At 40.0% G+C, this 23,538-nt stretch overlaps 1 protein-coding gene across 3 annotated transcripts; it reads left to right on the top strand.

The window, feature by feature from the left end:
• Positions 1 to 626: 626 nt before the first annotated feature.
• LOC136832574 (serine-rich adhesin for platelets-like) lies at positions 627 to 23,538 on the top strand. 3 transcript variants are annotated; one of them, XM_067093643.1, is made up of 8 exons: positions 627 to 722; positions 896 to 1,094; positions 4,626 to 4,887; positions 6,082 to 6,160; positions 15,572 to 17,699; positions 20,149 to 21,567; positions 22,460 to 22,603; positions 23,217 to 23,538. In XM_067093643.1, exons 2-7 carry the CDS (start codon positions 1,022 to 1,024, stop codon positions 22,600 to 22,602), a joined length of 4,104 nt encoding a protein of 1,367 aa, XP_066949744.1. In that variant the 5' UTR covers positions 627 to 722; positions 896 to 1,021; the 3' UTR covers position 22,603; positions 23,217 to 23,538. The 3 variants fall into 3 exon arrangements, with proteins under 3 accessions (XP_066949744.1, XP_066949746.1, XP_066949745.1); XM_067093645.1 differs by having other exon boundaries at positions 627 to 725; positions 15,572 to 17,681; XM_067093644.1 differs by having other exon boundaries at positions 627 to 725.

The following is a 23,538-nucleotide window of genomic DNA, read 5'->3' as shown; positions in this document are numbered from 1 at the left end:
TCCGTTAGACCGATATGATGCTCTTAATCGAATTCTAACAAACATCTTTCCATTATTATATTTTCTGTCCCTGTATTTCCTTCAGTTTGATCTTATGTGATATTTTTTATAAATGATGTTTATTCCTAGACTTCGTCCTAGCACAGGTTTCCTTTGTGTAGCAATATACTTTCTTGTTATGGCTGCATTCACCATACACTATTGACAAGGGATATCATGAAATATGGAAAAGTCAGCCCTAATGTTCATTAGGATTTCCCATAATATAAGTTTTATAACAGCCATACTTTAGAATCTTGTTAGAATGAAATAAAAAAAAAAAAGTAAACATCGCTTTAGGGTCCTTGAGTGAGCCTTTCACTATTGCCACATTCGAAAATTTTCCCCAGAAATGGGGATTTGAGCGTCTCTTGTGGGGAAATATGAACCTCGGGAGAGATGCATGGAGATAAGGAGGAAGAGTTTTCCCTGACTGTGATATAGTCGTAAGGTTTGGAATTTAATTGAAATGAAACCAATTGCTGAACTGATTTTGAAATTTTATTCTCTCTCTCTCTCTCTCTCTCTCTCTCTCTCTCTCTCTCTCTCTCTCTCTCTCTCTCTCTCTCTCTCTCTCGTTATTATAGGTTGATTTTTCCAGTGATTCCAAGTCCGGCATTACAAGTTTCCTCTGTGTAAAATCAACATCTATTGGCATATCCTATGCAATGAAAAAAAGTAATGTTGTGAGCAAAAGAATTTTTTTATTTTCCATTAATGAAATTCGCATTACACTTATAAGTCATCATTATGGAATGGAAAAAATCTAAAAAAAAAATTTACGTGAAAATGTGAATTTTTAATCACGAATCTGTGAAAATTCCGGGAATTTTTAAATTTTTTGCTTTGTTTTCAGGGATTTTTGGACTTGAAGTTCTGGTAACATTGGGAGTGTTGTCAGAGTACCCCAACGCTCCACTGTCGTTTGTCAAGTGTAATTTTATTTTTATCCCCAAACGGCAATGCTTTATGGAAAATTAGGATGCACCTCCTGATAAATAGTGTGATTTGGCTCACCACCATCGATTTCTTGTCTTACGGCGCCACAGGACTGGGTAAGGTATCCGTTTATGTTTGTCATATAACTAGGCCATGTAGGCTAGTCTAGAGACTAGTACTAGTGAGGGATGCGTACGTTTGTCCTGATGTATGATTATATTTAGTAAGTCCTGATGTTCAGGCAGGTGTTTAAAGCCAGGATTTATCCTTCGTTGGTAGTTTAGTAACTGTTCAGGGCAGTAGCTTACCATGTTTCAGTTCTTTGCTAAATAGGACTAGGTATAGTACAGGCACGGGCCAAATATTTTCCCTACTCCATATCTCGTGTCTTGTGTATTTTTGACTTTTAGGTGCAAACCACAGGGTTTTGTATACCCACCTCCTAATATGTAACAGTTCCAGGGGTTCATCTCTTGGAATCTGGTTTTTAGAGAGGGGGACCAAGAATGACATAATTGTACTGACTGGAATGGTAAAAAATACCGTCGTTGTGGCTTGCTTAAAAGATCAAAGACATTTTTCATTAACAGGGATGCATCCTAACCTAGCCCAATCAATGATGCATCTTGTCCTTAAGTTGAAACCTCAACATTTAATTTGCATCAAAGGCAGTGTTTTGTCTGCTCCTGGTGTTGCTCTAGAGAGGTTTTCATACACCCTAACCTGTATAGATAACATTACAAGATTCCCCCCCCCCTCTTTTTTTTACAGTATGCAAAGAGGCTATCAGTTCTTGTCATTAGAGGATGTAGGTCAATGATTTCCTCTGCGCTGTGAAATGTTCAAATAAGCATCTCTAACGATCCATATCATCAAGAGGCCTTCATATCATTTAAGATTGAAACACCTAGATCCCCATATAAACTTCTGTCTTGGAATTCAGATTTGGAGTTAGTATTTATCGGCTGATCAATTTGAAGCCTTGAAAATGGTTTTCTTTACAGTATTTAACCAAGAAGACACTTGTCGGTACAAAATACATGTACTGTATAGGCTTATGCAGTTTGGATGCTATTCTTTCCTCTTTGCATTTTTTCAGGTCAAAGAATGACTTTAGGGCAAAACATCTTTCAGGAGTTGGTAGACTCCCAAACATGACCTCCTAGGTAGGTAAGGGCGATTAAGATTTACTTAGAGTAAAACCTATCATTACTTAGATTAAAACCTAACACAGGTGAAGTTAATCATTTGTCTTGTAAAGATAGGAGGTGAAACATTCATATGTCTGGAAATGCATTGTCCTTATTTATTTATTTGGTGAAATTAGTGTATCTAAAGCTTAATGCTGATTTATCATTGCTGAAAGTAAATACAGTCAAACCCCGGTTATTTGTGTGGATGCGTACCACGACCCCTCGCAAATGCCTAAATTCCGCAAATACAGTAAACCCCCTTGGATTCTCGTCCTCACAATTTGTGGACTCAGCAGCTTATTCGCTGTATTTTTCACAGAAATATTCAATAATTACTTTATTTAAATATTTTCATGACTAAATGCACTTTTTATGATAAAACTATTAAAATACGTACTTTGGTGTAAGCATTTGTAGAGGTTTTTTTTGTTTTTGAACTATCAAAATAGGCAGTTCAAAGCATTTTTAGAGGGGTATTAAGTATTCACGGATTTTAGCTGTTTGCTGGGTGTTGTGGTATACATCCCCCACGAATACGGGGGGGTCTACTGTATATATAAAACTTTATTTTACCATGAAAATGTGATGCTTATAATTTTCTGCCATTCAACTGGTTTTGTTAGGAGCCCACCCCAGGTTTCAGGATGACCCTGGCTATGCCTTTTTGACTACATGATGAGTGGCATCCAGATCTGCTGATTCTCTTGGTAAGGTTTTTATCCTGTTGAAGCATCTGTTCGACAGATTGCAGACTTTCTTATTCATCTTTGCTTGAGACAAGCTCCTGTCAGTCCCTGCTTTAAGGTTTTCACTCAGCTTTAAGACTGAAGAGTATGGATCTTCCCTCTTTGGAGGAGTTATCTATGCTCATGAGAAGATTTTAACAATCTTGTACTCCCCTTAGTAGCTCTGTTCTCTTGTGTGGGATTCAACCCCAACAAGCCCATTGGTGAAACCTCAGAATGAGAACCCATTCTCAAGACTATCTTCTTGCTTGCTTAGCATCAGTAAATCACATTGAGTTATTTGGGTTTCTTGTTAGGTTCTCAGAGGGATGGAGTCTTTATTTTTCATTCCTCAGTTCAATGTGAAAACTGAGTTCCTGATGGGAGGTTCAAGAGCTCCCTTTCTTACTGCCTCCATGAGGCCCTACCCAACAATCGTGTGACTTCTCTGATGAGGACTTACAGGAGCCCGTAAAGTCAGGAGGAATTATTTGGTTTTCCAGGCAGGTAGGGCAGGTGTCACAGAAATAGGCAACTTTTACCTCATTTACCTGAGGGGTGTCATCAGGGGTACCTTTTCCATGGGACCTCTGGTGGTTGCCTAACAAGTTGTGTAGGCACTCATCTCCTTTTTGACAAGTATCTTGCCTGAGTAATTTTGGTAGTGTAAGTTTGGGAAGTTTGGGTGTATTACTGGAGAGTGACTGGACTAGCTATCTTTCCTTCCTCCTTCCAACTAGGTTTGGCTAGATACAGGCAACTGTACTTGCATCACCCAATCTTAGAAATCTGTCTTGAGATGCATTTCTCTTCATTCTTTCCTTTAACAATGGGAGGGTGGGGGGGGCGGACATGAAAACAGGAAGAGCTATTCTTGACCCATCTTATTTGAGCAAGTGTCTATAATATCCTTTCTTAGGCCAAGGGCCCTGTCACTTTGTCGTTCCATATGAAAGATGGACTAGAGGTTACAGGAGTTATTCCATGCACTACTTAGTCACTATCATGCCATTGATTGTGGAAATTCCAAGTGGAGTTCAACTTTAGTCCAATTGTCACAGACTGCCTTCTGCCTAAAGAGTGATTCTCTTATATAAAATGTAATAGTTTTTATTAGCGGAGGGACAGATTACAAATTTTTTAAGTAATTTGTAAATTTCATAGGCCCATATACAAATAGGGCCCTGTGGCTGAAAGAAAAAGTGCTTGGTGACAGTGGGTAAGGTAGAGGTATTCCTTCAAGCAACTCCCAGAACCACCAGTTAACTACATTGTTACCAAGTTCAGTAACCATCTCCAGCTCACACCGAAGGATAATTACACTAAGTGGCAGTGGTTTGTATGCCAAGGAAAAATAAAAATTTCTTTAAAAATGTATTCAAATTCACTACAGTTAATAATTATATACCTGTTAAGAATTAAGTTTCACCAAATGAAGAATGTGCGATCACAATTACAATAAAATTGAGAAAAGGTCAATTTGACAGCTTGATTGTTCTAGGTGGGTAAGTATTAGTGGTTGTTAAATTAATTCTATGCTAGAATTGAGCACCTTTTTGTGAAGTCATGTTTTAATATCTTGCTTTTGTAAGAAATAAAAATGTTTAAGTCCATTTTATGAATACAGTATAGGAATGTTAGGTTATGTACAGTACTGAGGACAGGTTTACAGTGTGAGAATTTATACAAGTGAAACTGGATATTTTACTAGGTGGTTTTATTTTTTCAGAGAGAAAATGGCATGAAATAACGCCAGAGAGGAGTAAAGAGGAGATTCTTAAAATTAATCTACAAACTCCCAATGCATCTGCTTTGAGATTGAGGAGGCAGCCTTTTGTTCAACAAAAATATCAACCATCAGGGCAAATAATTTACAAGAGTCCACCCATAAAGTTATTCTCCCAGAACTCTCAGAAGTTAAAAGACAGTGCATTCAACAAGGAAGAGCAAAATGAAGAAATTTGGCAGCCATCTGTTAGATGGATGTACAGGTACCAAAAGCCTTGTAACAATTTTTTTCCATTATTGGTAACATAATTTTGTTCTGATGAAAATACAAATATTTGCCTTCTGTGTACAGAAGTTGTTTTCCTGGTTCTAGCTGGATGGGGTGTTGAAGCCTTTTAACAAAGTAGACAGAGGTAGAGTGTGTGTGTGTGTGTGTACACGCACGCACGCAAATGAAGAGTAGTTATGAAATATGTGGTTTTATTCTAAACCCACATATTATTGTTATGTTTGGGCATAATGCAGATATACTCCAGAGGAGGTAAAATCCACACTAGGGCTAACACTGCGTAAACTTACTGTACCTGTGTAGTACTAGAAAAATTCAGACTATAAGTGGTTAATATGTCTTGTTAAGGTATGTGAAAGTTTTGCAACCTTAGTTTTACATTTTTCCCAAAAATTCTGCTTCGACACCAACAGATATGGTGATTAATACCAGGTTACTATGATAATACTGAATATACAGTATATTAGTTCTTTTGTACTGGTAATATTTGGGATTAGCCTTGCCACTTCAAGCAGGTTGGTTTCATACAGCTCATAATGTTTGTATTTAATAATGTAGGGAATTTTTTTTCTTATAAATATGTAGGGAATAATTTTGTTAAATTGTACTTAGTTGCTAGAGACAGCAGGTTCTGTTTGCAGTAGCCAGTGTGACTGAGGTGGGATTATTTGTTCAATTAATCAACAAATTGGATGTACTCTTATGTTTAGTGAACAAATTATAAACCAGTTTCTGATACTTTAAACATGTTTTTAAATCCTTTAAATTAGGCAAAAGTAACATCCTGCATAAAGTAAACCTGTATAGTATGAGTTAAATAAAAGCAACACCAATTAACATTACACATTACAGTTCACTGCATGAAGTCTGAGTGAGCAGTATCCACACACCATGAGTGGAGTAGTAAATTTAACAAAAGTATACAGTAGTGTGCCCAATTTTTAAACAGTATTGTCACTCTCCTTAAAATAACTTACCATTTTGATAGATGAATTCTGTGTTGCACAACATGTCTACATATATTTTGGTACAGGCATTGATCATGGATGTTACTGATGAAGATATTTTTCTCTCCCAAATCCTGAATAAAGTCCTTGGTAACCATTTGTTGTTGTTAATGAAGCTTTATTAAATGCAGAACTTGCTAACTTTAATTTATTTTCTACAGAATGAAGAGTTTTTCACAAGACGAAGTGAATGATGAGGCACGAGAGCTAGAGCTGTTAAGTTCTGCATTGCATTCTGTGGTATGTAGAATTATTTCTTGAATATTTTAAAGAAATACAGAGATATTGTTCTATTTCTCTTTTCTTTACATGTTAGAGTAGGATTACAATGCATCAGGTTATCCTTTACTGTAGTTTGATGCAGTTACTTCTTTTATCAACATTTGTTGTGATGTTATCATGTAAATATTCTGGAGATCAACAGAGTCATATATCAAGTTTACTGTAGATAACTGAGTTTTTGTAACAAAGGTTTTCACAAAACCCATCATTTTTAATAAGGCCACCGTTACTATCTGCAATGTTCCCCAGATTCTTAGCCTTTTGTTTACGAGTAGAGAAGCAACAGCATTGTATACCCCTGTGACCTTAAGAATTGTTTAATAATAAAACTGAAAAATAGGTACTATTACTAATTTATAATAACAAAATGACAGTTTAGGATATACAGAAGATTTCTCAGAAGGATATCTGTCATACACTGGCAACTTCTAATAACAGGCAATCCTTTGGTGCCAAGCAGCCAGTTATGAGGAACTTAACTGTAATAATAATATGAGAAATAGTAATGATGGTGTTTGGGTAAATAACAGAAATATTACAGTATTATGGAGTTGGGCCAGACGCAAGCACTGGTTGTCTGATGTGTGTGTGTGTGGTTAAACATTACCCTTCCAGATACCTATACTTCACACATAAGTCCCTGGTGTATATTCAGAGCTTTTGTTATGAGAAAAAAAAAGCAGGTCTCATATGCCTTCAAAAACTGTATTTTGTTCATGACACTTACCTGACAGATATATATATAGCTGTATTCTCCGAAAGGGACCGACAGAAATTCAAAAACTTACGGCACACGCAGATGGGCCAGGTGGTTAGTACCCATTCCCGCCGCTGGGAGGCGGGTATCAGGAACCATTCCCATTTTCTATTCAGATTTTCTCTGTCGCGGTATTGTCAACACCTGTTGTCAATACCTCCGCTGTTGGTTTCGTAAACTTTTTCCACTAAGTATTCTGATTGTCTTTTGGTATTTTGACTTTGGCTTTGTGGATAGGCATACGCTTCTTTGGACTGTTTTGATTTTGGTTTTGGCTTTTCCTTGAACGAGATGTCTGGATCTAGTTCTGCTAGTTTCAGGGTGTGTGTTGTTCAGGAGTGTAAGGTGAGGCTACCGAAAGCTTCGGTAGACCCTCACACAGTATGCATGAGATGTAGAGGGCATGTCTGTATGTTGGATGATCGCTGCAAGGAGTGTGAATCGTTGCCTGATTCTGATTGGAAGGCGTACGATTCTTACGTTCGCAAGCTAGAGCGTGATCGTGTAAGGAGGTCTTCCTCCAGGAGTGTGTCGGTAGGTGGGAGTCAGGGTATTAATTTATCTCCTGTTAACCCTACTAATGCTTCTCCTTTCCCTGTAGAGTCGCCTTCTAACCCTGTGATTGCGTCTGCGGAAGGTAATGCCCTTTGCGCAGATTTTGAACTCCATTCGTACCTTGGAGTCTAAGGTGTTAGCGATCGAAAGTGCAGTGAAGTGTAGTGATCCCCAGTGTTGTGGAGGGGGCGTCAGATCGGCCCTATAATGCCTCTAGGTCTAGACCTCTGCCGAACTCCCAGGACTTAGGGAATGGGCATGTCGAAAGCCGCAAGAGGGTTACGGGGACCCCCCACCGATCTGGCGTCCCTTCGGCAGGCCTTGTTGACGTCTCCCAGGCTGCCAAGGATCGTGCTCGCGCCGGGATCCTTAAGGATTGTTTTTCGTCCTCCGAGGTGTCCTCTCCACTTAAGGGGTCACGTTCTCGGTTGGACTCTCGTCCTTTCAAGAGGAGCCGCGTTGAAGAGGACGCTTCTTCTCCTCTTTCTCGTGCCTTAGAATCTTCTCCCGACTGGCTGCGAGATTTGCCGCCGCAGAAGAGGACCAGGATTTCTTCGGAGGAGGACGTTGCTGAACGTCCCAGCCGCACCAAGAAGAGAGCCCTGTCGCTCTTGGTAGAAGGAGGAGGACGTCTCCTTCCCCTCTTCTTCTCATAAGAGCAGCCCTTCTCCTGAGCGGGCTTCCTCTCCTTCGAAGCGTCTTATCCAAGATATGCAGCGGCAGTTAGCTTCCCTTCTCGCTGCTAAGGAGAAGCAACCTCGTGGGCGCCGCAAGGATTTGTCGCTGCCAGTTAAAAGATCTAAGAGGTCTCCCTCTCCTTCTCTTCGTTTGTCTCTCTCCCCTGCGGCTTCTCGTAGTCACCCTCATCGTTCTGCGGATCATCAGCTCTCCTTGCCCGTCGTGACTCGCTGGTTGATCAGGGCGCTCCTCTTGCAGCTTCGGCTTGCTGCTGGTAAGAGTTCGCGCCAAGACGCTCTTCTTGCCTCTCCTCCTGCTTCTCGCTCTCGTTTTGACGTTCGGCAGGACGCCCACCAGGGCGCTTCTCGTTTTCCCGATCCCTGCATGATGCTCTCCAGGACTCGTCAAGAAGCTCGGCGGCTCGCTCGTCCGGGACTCTCGTCAGGGCGCTCGGCAGCTTGTAAGACAGGGCGCTCTTCAGGGCGCTCGGCTGCTTTCGAAGCAGGGCGCTCGTCAGGGCGCTCATCAGGGCGCTCGTCAGGGCGCTCCTCAGGGCGCTCATCAGGACGCTCGGCAGGACGCTCCTGTACGAGTTGTTCCTGAATTTTCTGCTGCTTCTTCCCACGAGAAGAGGTCTCTGGGACAATTGGACCCAAAGGTCTTTGTTTCTCTCTAGCCCCGGAAGACTCTCCTGTCGCTCCTGTCGAAGAGGCGGATTTGTCTCAGGAGTCGGACTCTGCTGAACAAGAGCCCCCTCTTTCGTCTTTCTCCGACTACAGGATTTTGGCTAGTATGCTTAAGGAGCTTTTTCCTGATAAATTTCAGCCTTCTGCTCCTCTTTCCCCTCCTTCGCAGTTAGCTTCTTCGAAGGTGAGGAAATCGCCCGGCTTCCTACAAATGAAGACTTCTTTGGCTACAAGAAAAGCTCTCAAGAGGGTCAATGCGTGGATGGAAGATAGGAAGTCTCAAGGGAAATCTTCCTTCGCTCTCCCCCCGTCTAGATTGTGCGGGAAAGCGGGAATGTGGTATGAGACGGGAGAGGAAATTGGCTCTAGAGTTCCTTCTTCCTCTCAAGGTGATTTTGCGAGCCTCGTGGATGCGTCAAGGAGGTCTCTTCTTTCTTCGGCTAAGGTGTCTTGGACTCTTTCTGAAACCGACCACCATCTGAAAGGCCTCTTCAAGTCGATGGAGGTTTTTAACTTTCTGGACTGGTGCTTGGGGGCCTTGGACTTAAGGACTCGTAGTCCGGACTCTATTTCTCTGGGGGAGCTGTCCAGTGTACTGTCGTGCATGGACAAGGCCGTCAGGGATGGCGCTGATGAACTGGCTTCTCATTTTGGTACAACCCTCCTAAAGAAGAGGGCTTTGTACTGCAATTTCGCTGCCAAGTCAGTTTCTCCTGTTCAGAGGGCTGAGTTACTTTTTGCCCCTCTTTCTAGCCATCTCTTCCCCCAGCCGCTTGTCAAGGATCTCGCCTCCAGCCTTAAGGAGAAGGCTACTCAGGATCTCCTTGCTCAATCTTCCAGACGTCCTAGTGTCCCTTCTACGTCTTCGCAAGGACTTCCCCCGAAGAGACAGAAGCCCTTTCGTGGGAGATCTTCCTCCTCTAGACCTTTTTCGCGAGGAAGAGGTCTCTCCAGAGGCGGAGCCCCTTCTTCCCAAAGGGGCAAGAAGTGACTTTTCTCACCTCCAGACACCAGTAGGAGCCAGGCTTCTCCTGTTTTCGGAAGCCTGGAAAGTAAGAGGGGCGGATTCCTGGTCCCTCAATGTGATCAAAAAAGGTTACAGGATCCGTTCTCAAAAACCCCCTGTCCTCTACTCCCAGAGATCTGTCGCCTTCTTACCGACCGGAAAAGCAACAGATCCTTTTAGATCTGCTGGAAGAAATGATTCAGAAGAGAGCAATAGAGCGAGTCCTGGATCTGGAGTCTCAGGTTTTACAATCGTCTCTTCCTGGTTCCAAAACAGTCAGGGGGGTGGAGACCAGTCCTGGACGTCAGCAGACTGAACAACTTTGTCGTCAAAGAGAAGTTCAAAATGGAGACGCCCCAGTCGGTTATCAATGCACTGCGACCAGGCGATTGGATGGTCTCTCGACCTTCAGGACGCGTATTTTCATGTCCCCATTCATCCTCAATCGAGAAAGTTTTGAGGTTTGTCCTGAAGGGAAGAGTGTACCAATTCAGAGCTCTCTGTTTCAGTCTGAGTACAGCTCCTATGGTTTTCACAGTCCTGATGAGGAACGTTGCCCGGTGGCTTCATCTTGCCGGAGTAAGGATATCGCTCTATCTAGACGACTGGCTCATCCGAGCCACATCGGAACAAAGGTGTCTGGAGGACTTGCATTCGACTTTGGAACTGACAAAGTCCCTGGGACTTCTTGTGAATTTAGAGAAGTCGCATCTGATCCCCTCAGTCCATTCTTTATCTGGGGATTCGGATGGATTCAGCGGGTTTTCGAGCCTTTCCATCCCAGGACCGTCAGCAGCACTGCTTAGTAAAAGTTTCGGCCTTCCTGGGGAAAGAAACATGCTCGGTGAGGGAATGGATGAGTCTGCTGGGGACCATTTCATCACTGGAGAAGTTTGTTTCCCTGGGGAGGTTGCATCTCAGACCCTACAGTTCTTTCTTGCAGACAACTGGAAGAACAAGGAGGACTTAGACAGTCTCTCAGGATCTCTCTCTCTGTCAAGGACCATCTTCGGTGGTGGCTCGATCCTGTAAAGTTGGCAGAAGGGGTCTCTCTCTATCTTCAGAGCCCCGACCTAGTGTTGTTTTCCGGCGCGTCCATGTCGGGATGGGGAGCAACACTAGGGGAGGGAAGTGTCAGGCACCTGGAAAGGGGAACAGGTGTCCTGGCACATAAATCTCAAAGAACTGAAAGCGATTTTCCTGGCTCTTCAGTTCTTCCAGGATCAAGTTGCAGGTCGGGTGATTCAAGTCAACTCCGACAACACCACGGCCCTGGCGTACCTCAAGAAACAGCGAGGTACTCATTCTCGGTCCCTGTTCTTGATCGCCAAGGAGATCCTGCTTTGGGCACATTCTCACCAGGTGACGATTCTCACTCGTTTTGTTGCAGGGGTCGAGAATGTTCGCGCCGACCTTCTCAGTCGACAACATCAGCTTCTGCCAACAGAATGGACTCTGAACGCAGAAGTGTGTCAGGATCTTTGGAAACTTTGGGGACGTCCCCTAGTGGACGTTTTCGCGACTTCAAGGACCACAAGGCTGCCCCTTTACTGCTCTCCTGTTCTCGACCCGGGAGCGCCTTTCTCTGGGACTGGAAGGGCCTAGATCTGTACGCCTTTCCCCCATTCAAGATTCTGGGGGAAGTCGTCAGAAAGTTTGTAGCCTCAGAAGGGACGAGAATGACTTTAATCGCTCCTTTTGGCCTTCAGCAGAATGGTTCCCAGAGGTCATGTCTCTCGTGGTAGACTATCCAAGAACGCTTCCTTTGAGAACAGATCTTCTCAAACAACCCCACTTCGAGAGGTACCACAAAAAACCTTCCCGCTCTGAGTCTAACTGCATACAGACTATCGAGAAGTTGCTCAGAGCGAGAGGTTTTTCTAGACCAGTGGCTAAGGCGATCGCTAACGCCAGGAGAGCCTCTTCCAGCGCAGTGTACCAGTCCAAGTGGATCATTTTCAGGAGGTGGTGTAAACTTAAGGGAATTTCCTCCACCACGACCTCTCTTTCCCAGATAGCGGACTTCCTTTTATATCTGAGAAAGGATTTGAACCTGGCAGTCCCTACCATCAAAGGCTATAGGAGTATGCTGTCAACGGTCTTCAGGCATAGAGGCCTGAACTTATCGGACAATAAAGACCTTCATGATCTTCTTAGGTCTTTTGAGACGTCTAAGGTAGCCTCCCCTAAGTTACCTTCGTGGAATTTAGATGTAGTTCTAAAATTCCTGATGTCGAAGAGGTTTGAACCTTTAAATTCTGCTTCCTTCAGAGATGTAACAAAGAAAGCTATTTTCCTAACTGCTCTGGCGACGGCGAAGAGAGTTAGTGAACTTCAAGCGTTCAGCAAGATTATAGGTTTCAGAGGCCCTGATGCTGTCTGTTCTCTGAGCCCTATTTTTCTTGCTAAGAATGAGAACCCGTCTTCCCCTTGGCCCAGGTCCTTCGAAATTAAGGGCTTGACGGACATCACTGGACAAGAACCTGAGAGAACCCTGTGTCCTGTCAGGGCTCTAAAATTTTATTTGCAGAGGACCCAGAATTGTAGAGGTCCTTCTAGCAATCTCTGGTGCTCCGTTAAGAGGCCTGAGTTACCTCTCTCGAAAAATGCCCTGGCGTTCTTTCTACGAAGCACCATCATAGACGCCCATTCCAGTGTGCTAGACGAAGACTTGAGAACTTTGAAGGTTAAGGCTCACGAAGTGAGAGCCATTGCTACCTCAGTGGCCTTCCAGAAAAACCAGTCTCTCAATGACATTCTGGGTGCTACTTTTTACGAAGCAATTCGGTCTTTGCTTCTCATTATCTCACAGAAGTGAAGACGTCCTATGAGAATTGCTGTGCGCTGGGGCCTTACGTTTCATAAAATACGATCTTGGGAACAGAAAGCGACTCTCATCCTCTCCTTTAGTTTTGTTTTGGTGTGTTTTTAATATTTTTTGTGTTGTTTTTATGGTCGTTGGGTCTCCACCAGTGGTGGTCGCCCCAGTCCTTAGTTTATGTTAATCTTTTAACGTAACTAGGCTTGGTCAGGTGGTTGTTAGTTTGTCGCTTACCCTCATAGTAAGGTCATATGGTCTAGTCACATTGTGGTCTCGCCCCGTTGACAGATCATCTAGATTCCACCAGCTCTATAGGTCTCTACCTCGCTGGAGTTTTCTAGTAAAGCAGAAGCAGGCTTGGGTGACAGTAATCACGAAGTCAGCAATGCTAACAGGTAAGGAACCAAGGCGTCAATCGCCTACATAGTTTTGTTTCCTAAATCCTATTCTGTCTCTTCCCACCTCCAATGGTGGGATTCAGCTATATATATATCTGTCAGGTAAGTGTCATGAACAAAATGATATTTTTATGATAAAATAAAGTTTGTTCATACTTACCTGGCAGATATATATAATCATAGTACCCGCCCTCCTCCCCTCAGGAGACAGTAGTTCTAGTTTCTAGAAAATCTGAATAGAAAATGGGAATGGTTCCTGATACCCGCCTCCCAGCGGCGGGAATGGGTACTAACCACCTGGCCCATCTGCGTGTGCCGTAAGTTTTTGAATTTCTGTCGGTCCCTTTCGGAGAATACAGCTATATATATATCTGCCAGGTAAGTATGAACAAACTTTATTTTATCATAAAAATATCATATTTCAGTAAGAAATGATTAATAAACCTTCTGGCAGCATACAGATTTCCATAGTAATTGCAGACCTAGTAGCATTGAAGGAAAGTTCCTATGCCTCTCACATGGCCTTCCTGGACAAAATGTGGGGTTTCAAGAACCTTGCAATGACAGTGATGGTTCTGTTCGGGGCACATCAAGAATGGTATCTAGTTCTGCTGTCTCTCCTTGTTGACTTCCTTAGGAGCCTAACCAGATTGAGAAACTTCTCTGCCATTCATACTTGTGGAGGTTTCAACAAAATTTTTGAAGTGTTACACCTTCAGACTTGGAGGTTTTCTGGTGAAGAAACTTTGAGAAGGAAATTTTGGCGTAGTCAGTGGAGCCATCACCAAACCACTACTGTATTTCAGACATAGCTAACTACCTCCTGTTTCTTAGACATCAGAAGATGCTTTTCTGTGTAGTGAAAGGTTATAGATCCATTCCATCTCAGATCTTTGAGCTTCATTGTTTGACGGTAATGCTTAATCAAAGTAGCAGAGTTTTGCCAATGAACCTGGCATGGCCTCTATGTGAACGTCTTGATCTGGCATTGTTAACAGATCATGCCCTAAGGACTGTTTTTTTATCTTTGTCTTTTTCAAGACATCAGCTAGCTCCACACCCTTTTCTGACAAGACTTTTGTGAATTGGGTTTTTAATCTGTAGTTTATCTTGTGTTAAATGATGTTGGGTTGCAGACTTTTAGTAAGCTGTTCCACAGCCTCTTTGCTACTGATTCAGTTTTTTAAGCTAGGAATGATGCCTCCTATGTCTGGTTCAGGTCAGGTCATTCCTTTATATCTTCATTAAACTAAGGATTTCCGAAGAGGGACTTAAGGCAGCAGTTATTCACTTGCCATGTTGAGGGCTAATGACAGAGTGGAAAAAGCTGGCCAGGTTGAGCTTCAGATACATTAGATCAGGGAAGTTTTATCTTTGTTACTTTATAAAAGCCCTGTAAAACCACCTACTTTTTTTAAAGAAACCCAGTTATCAAGTGTTTTTTGAATGGCTGTTATGCACTTGGATGGGCCAAAGTACTTTTATTTAAGACATATTACATTTTATTTAGGATTTGATTTCTTAAGACTTGATAGTTGCAGCAGATGAAGTTGTTGCCACTTCAGATGGTGTTTTGGCCTTGGAAATCATCGTAGTCATATGCTTAAGCATCTCATTATGAGATCATATTAGATAAATACATATGGCGTAACTTGCCACTACACATGTAGTATGTGTTATTACTGTAATGTATACTCCTTGCTTGTCAGAAATGTATAATTGACAAGACATGTTATTTTGTAAATAGGGTCCCAGTCATGTTCTTGACCCATGTCCCTCTTTGGAGCCATGGGTTCTAAATGTTTCACTTTCCAGGAGCTTCCACTCATTCCATAGGTCCCTCATATTCCATTTGGGGCATCAGCAGCTTAGCTCCCTCTCACCTAAGTATCTATGAAGGCTGTGTTGAAAGAAGGGATTTTTGTCGAAAGAAATGTGGTTTTGAAAAGAAAATTCGATAAAACTTGCTGTAAACAGAAGTGCCTGTCTCCCAGCTTCACGATATTTCAAAGCTGTTTGGTTTACACTTAAAGGCAGACACTTGGAACCTAGGAAAACAGCAGTTGCTAAGCTAACCTGTTGAAGATGGCAAATCTGAGAGATGGCATATTTGGATTTTGTAGGGATGTTCAAGTACTCTGTTAGAAGTTAAGGATATTGGGAATTTTAATTTTATAAGAAAACTAAAATTTTATTATGAAGTATGATATTTTAAATTGCTTCAGGTTTGTATGAGTTTTATCAATTTTCGAGGTGTGATGAATTAAAGTTTTTCTAGCATTGTGATCAATAAGCGTGAATGTTATACCTATAATGAGATTTATAAAAATCTGAAGAAAAATTTGATAGCTAATGAATTGTGACCATTGTATTATAATTTTTTATCTTAATTAGGTTGACAGAATGTGAAAGAAAACTTTGATGCTTAAAGCTGGGTGAGGATATAATTTCCTGTATCTTTGTTACAGGTACCATCAGAGCCTGATGCAGGAGTTGCTCCTCTGCCATACCAGGATGTACCCTCATCAGTTTTAGAGAGTCGTCATAATTTTGATAATCTTGTCACGACAAATAAGAATGTAGGTGTTCTTACAAATTCTGGCTCAAAGTCAATAGATCCAAGGAATTATTTTAAGTCTCCAGGGCACTTGTCACCCATCTCCTTTAACTCCTTGCAGATTAGTAGGGCCAAGTTTCATCCACAGATAAAAGAAAAATCCTTGTTTAAAACAAGTGATTCAATAACATTTAACTTAGAATCTGATAATAAACAAAAGAATAAAAGGCAAATACGATCCCCAGAATCACCTGATGACTCAGGCTCAAATTTAAGAAGTAAATTGCAGAAGGTGTTGGAAAATATTGAGAGTGGTGAAAGGGCTATAAAAGAAGAATTTATGACTGCTCTGTCTTCTTTGATAAGCAATGCTTCTTATGTTTTGAATGGTACTGCTGTAGGAAGTGAACCAGAAAGGAGTCAGATTAATGATGCAGAGAGTTTAAATTCTTTAGTGACTGAAGATGTAACAGGTACATCTTCAGTCATTCCAGTTATATCCACCACCAACAAGCAGCCCATTGAGTATGTTACTCTAAGTGATGAAGTGATTCCTCATGGTGTCAGTGTACAGGTAACAAAAGCTGATCAACAACATAGCAGTTTAGATAGAGTTAGTGGCGATGAATTTGATGGTATTGAAACTGTTCCTCAAGTAACAGGTGAATATGTCATAAGTGATGACATTGACTATCATGGTGTCAGTGATAATTCTGGATTTACTAGTAATGATGTTTTGAAAGTAGCTGATGGTGCAGATAAACTGGATAATGAAGATTCAGGAAATACAGAAGTAACTTCTAAAATCAATGATGCTACTGTGACTGGTGGTAATAAATTTTCTCTTAGTGGTGGTGCCGAAGGCAGTGTAATTACCGAGATGGAACTGCCTGTAATGTTTCACAACCTATCCACTTTAACTACAGACCTTCCCTACAACACTGAAAATATTGTTTTACAAAAAGGTGATTTTCATACCACACAAATGCCTATGTTGGAACCTACGAACATAACTAGCAGAGAGCAGTCACAGGTTACTAAAGAAACACCTCTTTATTATTACAACTTAGGACTGGTGGATACTACTAGTTCACTATTAGAAGAAACTAGTACAGTCTTACCTATATCTTTGAAAAGTGAAGCAGACAACGATCAAGGTGAGTCGCAGACTGATCCATATACTTATTTAGTACAGCCAGCAGACTATCCATTAGGATCGAATACTAAAGAGAATCGAACTTCTGCTTATAACATGTTTAAAAAGTTTGTTGAGATTTTATCAAGTGACATTTACACAGAAGGCCCTTTGGAAAACTTACTTAAAGAGAAAGGACTGACTTTGCATGAAGTAATGAAAGTTCTTAGGAGTGGCACATCATGGAATGACCATTTGAGTAAGCAAAGGCTAAAAGAAGATAAACTCCACCCAAACATGTCAGAAATTTCGACTATATCGGGAAATACAGATATGGATTCAGAGAGTACAAGTGTGTACGAGTTGAATGGTCTTGTCAGTGGAGGTGTTAATGACTATGAAGTTACTTTGCATATGAAACCAGAAACCGACTCATCTTATCCTGGAGGAAATCTACACAACCAGTCACGAAAAGATAATGTGTCTTCTCTTACTAGTGACCAGGTATTACCAAATACAGATCTGACTCCTTTGTCTGTGACTGAAATTCAGGCTGTGATCACCCCAGTTCATGACAGTGGCTTAGGTAATAATTCACAGTTTTTCGATTGGTTTCTAAAACTGAAGGCATTCTTGGATAATTATTCAGGAAGACAAGATCAGGGTAACAGTTTTTCTGAACAATCTACTGTGACTCCTGTGCCTATCACCACATATTCAGGAAATTCTTTATTTGATAAATTTGTCAATTTTCTTGGAACTACAGAGAGTGTTTCAGGTGACAGAGAAAAGAATATTTTGGATAGAGAATATGAAAGGAAACCATTACTTCATTCTCAGCAATTTTTGGAGGACAGTCAAGCAGAAGAAAGTACGACAAAGGAAAGTGAGTATTATAAAAAAGGTAAGTTTAGTCAGTAACAGCAGTAGTTCATTAGTTCTTGAAAATTTGTGAGATATTGAAGTATTTGATAGCATGTAAGGTGCACAGCATATTAGACACACCCCTAATTCAGCAGGACATATTCAGGAAATAGTTTTTATTGTACAGGTTTACAATCCCTTATCTGAAATTCTAAAAACCAAAAAGCTCTTTAAAGCCAAAATTTTTTATAGAGGTTAGAGCATCAGTCATGAGGTTCATGTGACACATCAACAACTGAACTAAGCCACTACTAGTCATTTGGACATGATGTGGCAAGACTTGTTGAAATGTGTGTGTTGGAGATCTGTTGGCCTCATTTAGGCTGTTACACTAACAGTATCCATTTGCTAAAGTCAAATAGACAGTTGGTATTTAAAACAATAATTTTGATAAAAATTTTATTTACTATATCCCATTATCATATATTAAAACAAGGGTATTATGATCATGTCCCATTTGTACTGTACTCTGGTATTGTTTACATTCTCAAAATCTTTGCCACGTGTTGCCATATGATAGCTGACTGATTAGTACTACCAACATCCTCATTGCCATGAGTTGCCAAGTGAAACAAATCAGAAATAGTTTTTTTTTTGTAAAATAACAAAGCTGAGTTAAAAATGCAACTTACATTTATTCATAAGTGCAGTAAATTTTAAGTGAAGGTGTGATTTCACCAGTTTTGGATGCCTCTTTCACGTATTCCAAACATTTTGCAACCTGATGTCATTCAATAAGGATGAATAAAACCTTATTTCATTTTCTAATATGGAAGTTATCATTGAGGATATGCAGATTATGGATTTTCACACTTGGCTAAGAATATGGATGGTGATGTTCTGCAAAATGATTAGCACTCACTAAACCAAAAGTACGGGTGATAAAGGTGATTGTACAGGTTTTGTATTGAAACACAACTGTTCAGTGATCATCAAGCAGTGTCTCCTGAGGGTGGTCTAATTTTTAATCCGCCACTTTGAACAATTTTGTTTTGGAGGACATGGAGATCCGAACAGGAGATGTAGTACAATACTGCATTATAGCAGTGACCTTACAAATGATTTATGTTGTCTGGTAGCCTTGATATGTTGTTAAAATGTGTGGAAGAAATTTAGTCAGAACGTAACATTGAGATCTCTAAAATATTCACTCATTACATTAAGTACACTGGTTGCATGAGCATTACCTCTAAAATATTCACTCATTACATTAAGTATACTGGTTGCATGAGCATTACATTAAGTACACTGTTGCATGAGCACTGTGAATCATGAAGTTGGAGCATGGTATGCAATATGCTGATCACTGACCCTCTTGTAGGGGCTGGGGAATGAGTTACTGCTTACTGTGTACCTGGAAAGTCACTCTGTAGATGATACTAATATAATTTTTAGCAATCCCTTCAGCTTAGGGTCCTTTGCTTTGTTCCTTGTATTTTTAATCCATACCCTTGGGTCTCATTTCAAAGATGGGTGTCATGCCAAAACTTTTCGATTCTACCCAATTCCATTTTCAATAATCACTGTGCAGTGTAGGGTTAAGCCCATTAAGATTGCCATCAGCAACAGTTGTCTGCTGCCAGTCACTTGAGAAACTAAGTGAGATCAGTACATGTAGGCTACTCAAGTTAAACCATGTATAAATTAAATCAACTTGGCTAAACAAGTCAAGGTACTGCTCAAGCTAACAGCATTAGTTATTAATTGTCCATTATTGAGAATAAGTAGTAGTTACTCAAACTGGAAATAACTACAGCAATGGCTCTGTACAAGCATATTGATGGTTAGGAACAAGTGTCTAAATTAAGAAGAAACATGCCAGGATCGGATTAAAGACTGAAAAACATTGATCTTAGTGTTTTCAAGTGACATATCTTAAAAGGGTCAATCCGTTGAGGAGAATTAGGTAGGATTTAATAAATATGTTGGGAAAAATAAGTACCTCAAACCTGTCTGGCCAAAAATATGTTTTATGAAAGGAAAAGGTAAAACAGAGGAAAAAAAAATAGAATGTGGGAGAGGTCGCCTGGGGAGGATGCTGTATGATGCTGGTCCACTTGAAATATTATATAGTTGTTAGATGTCAGTATTGTTAGGGTTTTATAGAGTAGCAGATGTCTAGTCATGGTTCCATGGTATTTAGAAGCCTTTGAGAAAGAGTCCCATATCTGTATTTCTGATTTTCCTTGTAATGATGATTAAAGTCCCAGAACATTTGCATGTATTTACTCTTAAAATAAGCTTCTGCTTGTAATGTTTAAATTAGCAGGTGTATCTCTTTCCCTTTCCTGATATATATCCTGCTATAGGTATAGAAGAAATTGCTGAATGAAGTACTGTATTTTGTTGAAGTGACATAAGTACTGTAGAAATTTGTGTACAGTACTGTGCATTACAGCAGTCTTTTAACATTGTTTACTTTCTTGCAGGTGATTCCATTGAAAAAATAGACAATTATCCTGACTACTATTCTTCATATGATAGTGAAGAAATGGTTTTTATCTCTGCACTCCCAACACCTGTTCCACTATCAACTCTCACCGCCTTTGTAAATGAAACTGTATCAGACACAACTGAAACTCCTCCCAGTATTTTGCCTGTTCCAAGGCAATTTTATTCAGGTTCGCAAAACACTTCAATTAGCAATAGAACATTAGATGCGGTCATTGCAATTTTGAATCCTTGGGTGGACAAGTCTGTTACAGAGGACCCTTTATATCCTGTTGAAAAGGAACCTCTCGGTGAGGCAAGGACCTTTAGCACGCTTGATAGTGAAAATAGCAGTGTTCTGCCATCTAGGTCAGGAGTTAGTAAATCGGTCAGTGAAGGAGAACACCATGAAACCAGTAGCTTGGCCAGTACTTTGGTTTTTCATCCTGCTAGTCATGCTCAGCAGAATACTACTTTTGGCAATAAATCCCTAACTGATGTTATTGCAATTATAAAACATCAAGACAATAAGGTAGAAACTACTGACTCATTCATATTAGAGAAGAGTCATGAGGATATACAGCCAGGCTTGGAGAGAATATCTAATTCGTATAAGAATGGCAGTAATGGTTCAGTGCCTTCATCCTCTACATTTACGCCTGGAATATTAAGCAGATCTACAAATGAGCCAGTTACTGTGGTTCCCTCTAAAATTTTTGCTCCTGAACCTGTTCCTTCAACTTCTGAGAGCTCCATATCTTCAGGTAATAAGTCAGTGGCAGAAGTAATAGCAATTTTAAATCCTTTCAATGTGTCTGGAATCTTGACAACTTCCTTATTAAATGAGTCGACAGTATTAGTCATCAGTACCCTCGCCAGTACAGTAAGCAGTGGGTTTCTTACTTCAGAGCTATCAAATGGAAGCTTAAAAAGACTCGATGTTTTCCCTGAAACGACAACATCCCAGATTGATACATTGGTCTTTCATGAGAACTCATCAACCACAGTTGATTCAGTCTCTGAGTCTTCATCATTAGCTGTATCTGTTCCACCTTTGACTACAGCTCCCAGTATCGTACCTACCACTGACAGCATGCTGACATCAGCAGGTACAGACTCCACGGTACTCTTGTATGACGATATCTCTACAGTTTCTGTTCCATCTGTAGTAAGTGCAGATAACCATTCAACTTCAAGAACAGATATTTCTGTGCTTACATCTGATACTGAGACCTCTGAGAAGTATCTGCTAATAGATATATCAACAGCACTGGTTGACACTGAACAACCAGTGCCTGGGATTACTTTGAGGCATGATCCAGTCCCTGAAACAACAGTTACACCCACTGTACCAGTCCCAGCTGAGAACGACAGAATAGAGAGACCAAGAGTAGACTCGATCTCCAGAGTGCCTCATAGTAAGTACTGTACAGTAACAATGCAGTGGTACAGTATTGTGTATTACTTTTCTACGAACTTTTAGATTCTAATAAAAAATGGTTGACCATACTGTATACAGTAATGAACTTACATTGCTTCATGTGCATCAGAGTTGTTCAAGTATCTTCAATTTTGGCAGTTTTGCACACCTAACATTCGTTTATATAGGAATTATAAAACAAACTTCTGCATTTGTATGATGCAAAATATTAGTTATTACTTATAACTGTTGAGAAAACTGATAGTGCATGGTAGAATTTTTAATTAAAATTTTTCATTTTGAATATGTTGAAAAAATTTTGTTGATTATTACTGATTGAAAAAAAAAGAATTTTTTTTTTTTTACAAATCCAACTGTTGCCTTGTAACACTGTCACTAAAAGGCTAACTAAATCAGGAGTCTACTGTATATGTAATAGAGTCCACATAATCAGTGGTCAGCCTTGGTAGTTAAGATTTATAGATCAGTGGTCTTGTTAAACTACAGATGTTAATAGTACTGTAATGAACTGCACTTCCTAGTAGGACAGCCAGTAGCATTACATTTAGTAAAGGTTGCAATGCAGAAAGCGTTCAGATACAGATTTAGACCTAATTGCAAACTTCAGGTAACTGAAAGGTTGAATGCTAAAACTTAAATTAGTATTAAATTAACTACAGTATGTTTTCATATGTCAAACAAATTTGTAACCATTTTTAGGATACTTTTGTGTGGTAGCTGTTCTTTACCGTAAAAAAAGTATTTGCCAGTCGGTCATTAATGTTGTTAATTTCTTTTCTGTCATTAGCCACCTGAGATTTTGAAAGTGGAATGTCTTGTAGGGGAATAAGCTTCCTTTCCAAAATACCAGTCTTCCATTTTTATTTCAGATCACACAGCTTTAGGAATTTCAGCGACGGCAGCTATAATTGGGCTGTTAATGGCATTTGCTGGCATAGCCATAGTAAGAAAGATTGTGAAAGAAAGAAAAAAAGTATATTTCATTCAACCACGATCCTATCTTCATCATTAAGGTAAAAAAAATGTTTCCTACATTTAGTACTTACTTTGTAGCAGATAAACAACCTGATAACATACATGAAAGACCAGTGTTATTTTGGTGTCTTTTGAGAGCTCATCTAGGAAATATTCACCCACAAATGCAGTAGTCAATGTTTTACATGCTCAGCTGACATTTTTTGCAGTTACTGTTCAAGTTGTTACTATTAACCGTTAAGAGTTGACTCTTGTGTTTAGTTTAAATTCACTGTTTGCGACTGTCTTAAAAAAAACTCAGGGTTGATGTCAGCATTGTCTCGTAATATTGTGTGTGGCGAGAAGTGTTTGAGCAAGGAATCTGTTGTTATTATTATTATTATTATTATTATTATTATTATTATTATTATTTATTACCATATGTTCTCTGACCAGACTGCTGTTCATATTGTAATATACGATTATTATCGGATTTAAATTTGAAATTTAAATTTTATTCAAGAAATTCACTAGTTAATTACAAGGGAAAGAGAACTGCTGTAAAGAAAATGTAAAAAAATTATTTTAACTGAAACCAAGAACAAATACAGATCAGTTCTAAATTAGGGATGTGCAACATAATTTCCTGATTTTTAATAATTTTTATTGCAGAAAGCTGGTGTTCGTGGAAGGCTAAATTGTAGCAAAGAATCAGTATCATAGAATATATCATGTTTTGAAATAGTATAGCGTAAGAGTACAGAAGTCTTTGTTAACCATATATTGCTTTTACTAAAAATTAAGGGAAAGTATTTGCAGTAGTAGTATCCAGATACTGCATTACATCAGCTTTGAGCAGTTCTATGTTCAGGTGGCTTTTAGTATGTTGAAGGAAAATTTTGTATTTTAAATGTGCACTTACAGTAATGAAACAAGTAAAGAAAGTTTTAGAGTTTAATATTTAACATTTTATAAATTAAATGTTTTTTAAAAA

The sequence above is a fragment of the Macrobrachium rosenbergii genome, chromosome 50 (genome assembly GCF_040412425.1).
Source record: "Macrobrachium rosenbergii isolate ZJJX-2024 chromosome 50, ASM4041242v1, whole genome shotgun sequence".
NCBI lineage: Eukaryota > Metazoa > Arthropoda > Malacostraca > Decapoda > Palaemonidae > Macrobrachium > Macrobrachium rosenbergii.
The sequence above is the reverse complement of the archived record's forward strand: the minus strand, read 5'-3'. Positions and strand labels throughout refer to the sequence as shown.

Excerpts from the sequence above, each read along its gene's own strand:
- LOC136832574 (XM_067093643.1), top strand. The coding sequence starts at position 1,022 with ATGCACCTCCTGATAAATAGTGTGATTTGGCTCACCACCATCGATTTC. Across the intron at positions 6,161-15,571 it reads GTTCTGCATTGCATTCTGTG|GTACCATCAGAGCCTGATGC; the intron begins GTATGTAGAATT and ends TCTTTGTTACAG. Across the intron at positions 17,700-20,148 it reads AAGTGAGTATTATAAAAAAG|GTGATTCCATTGAAAAAATA; the intron begins GTAAGTTTAGTC and ends ACTTTCTTGCAG.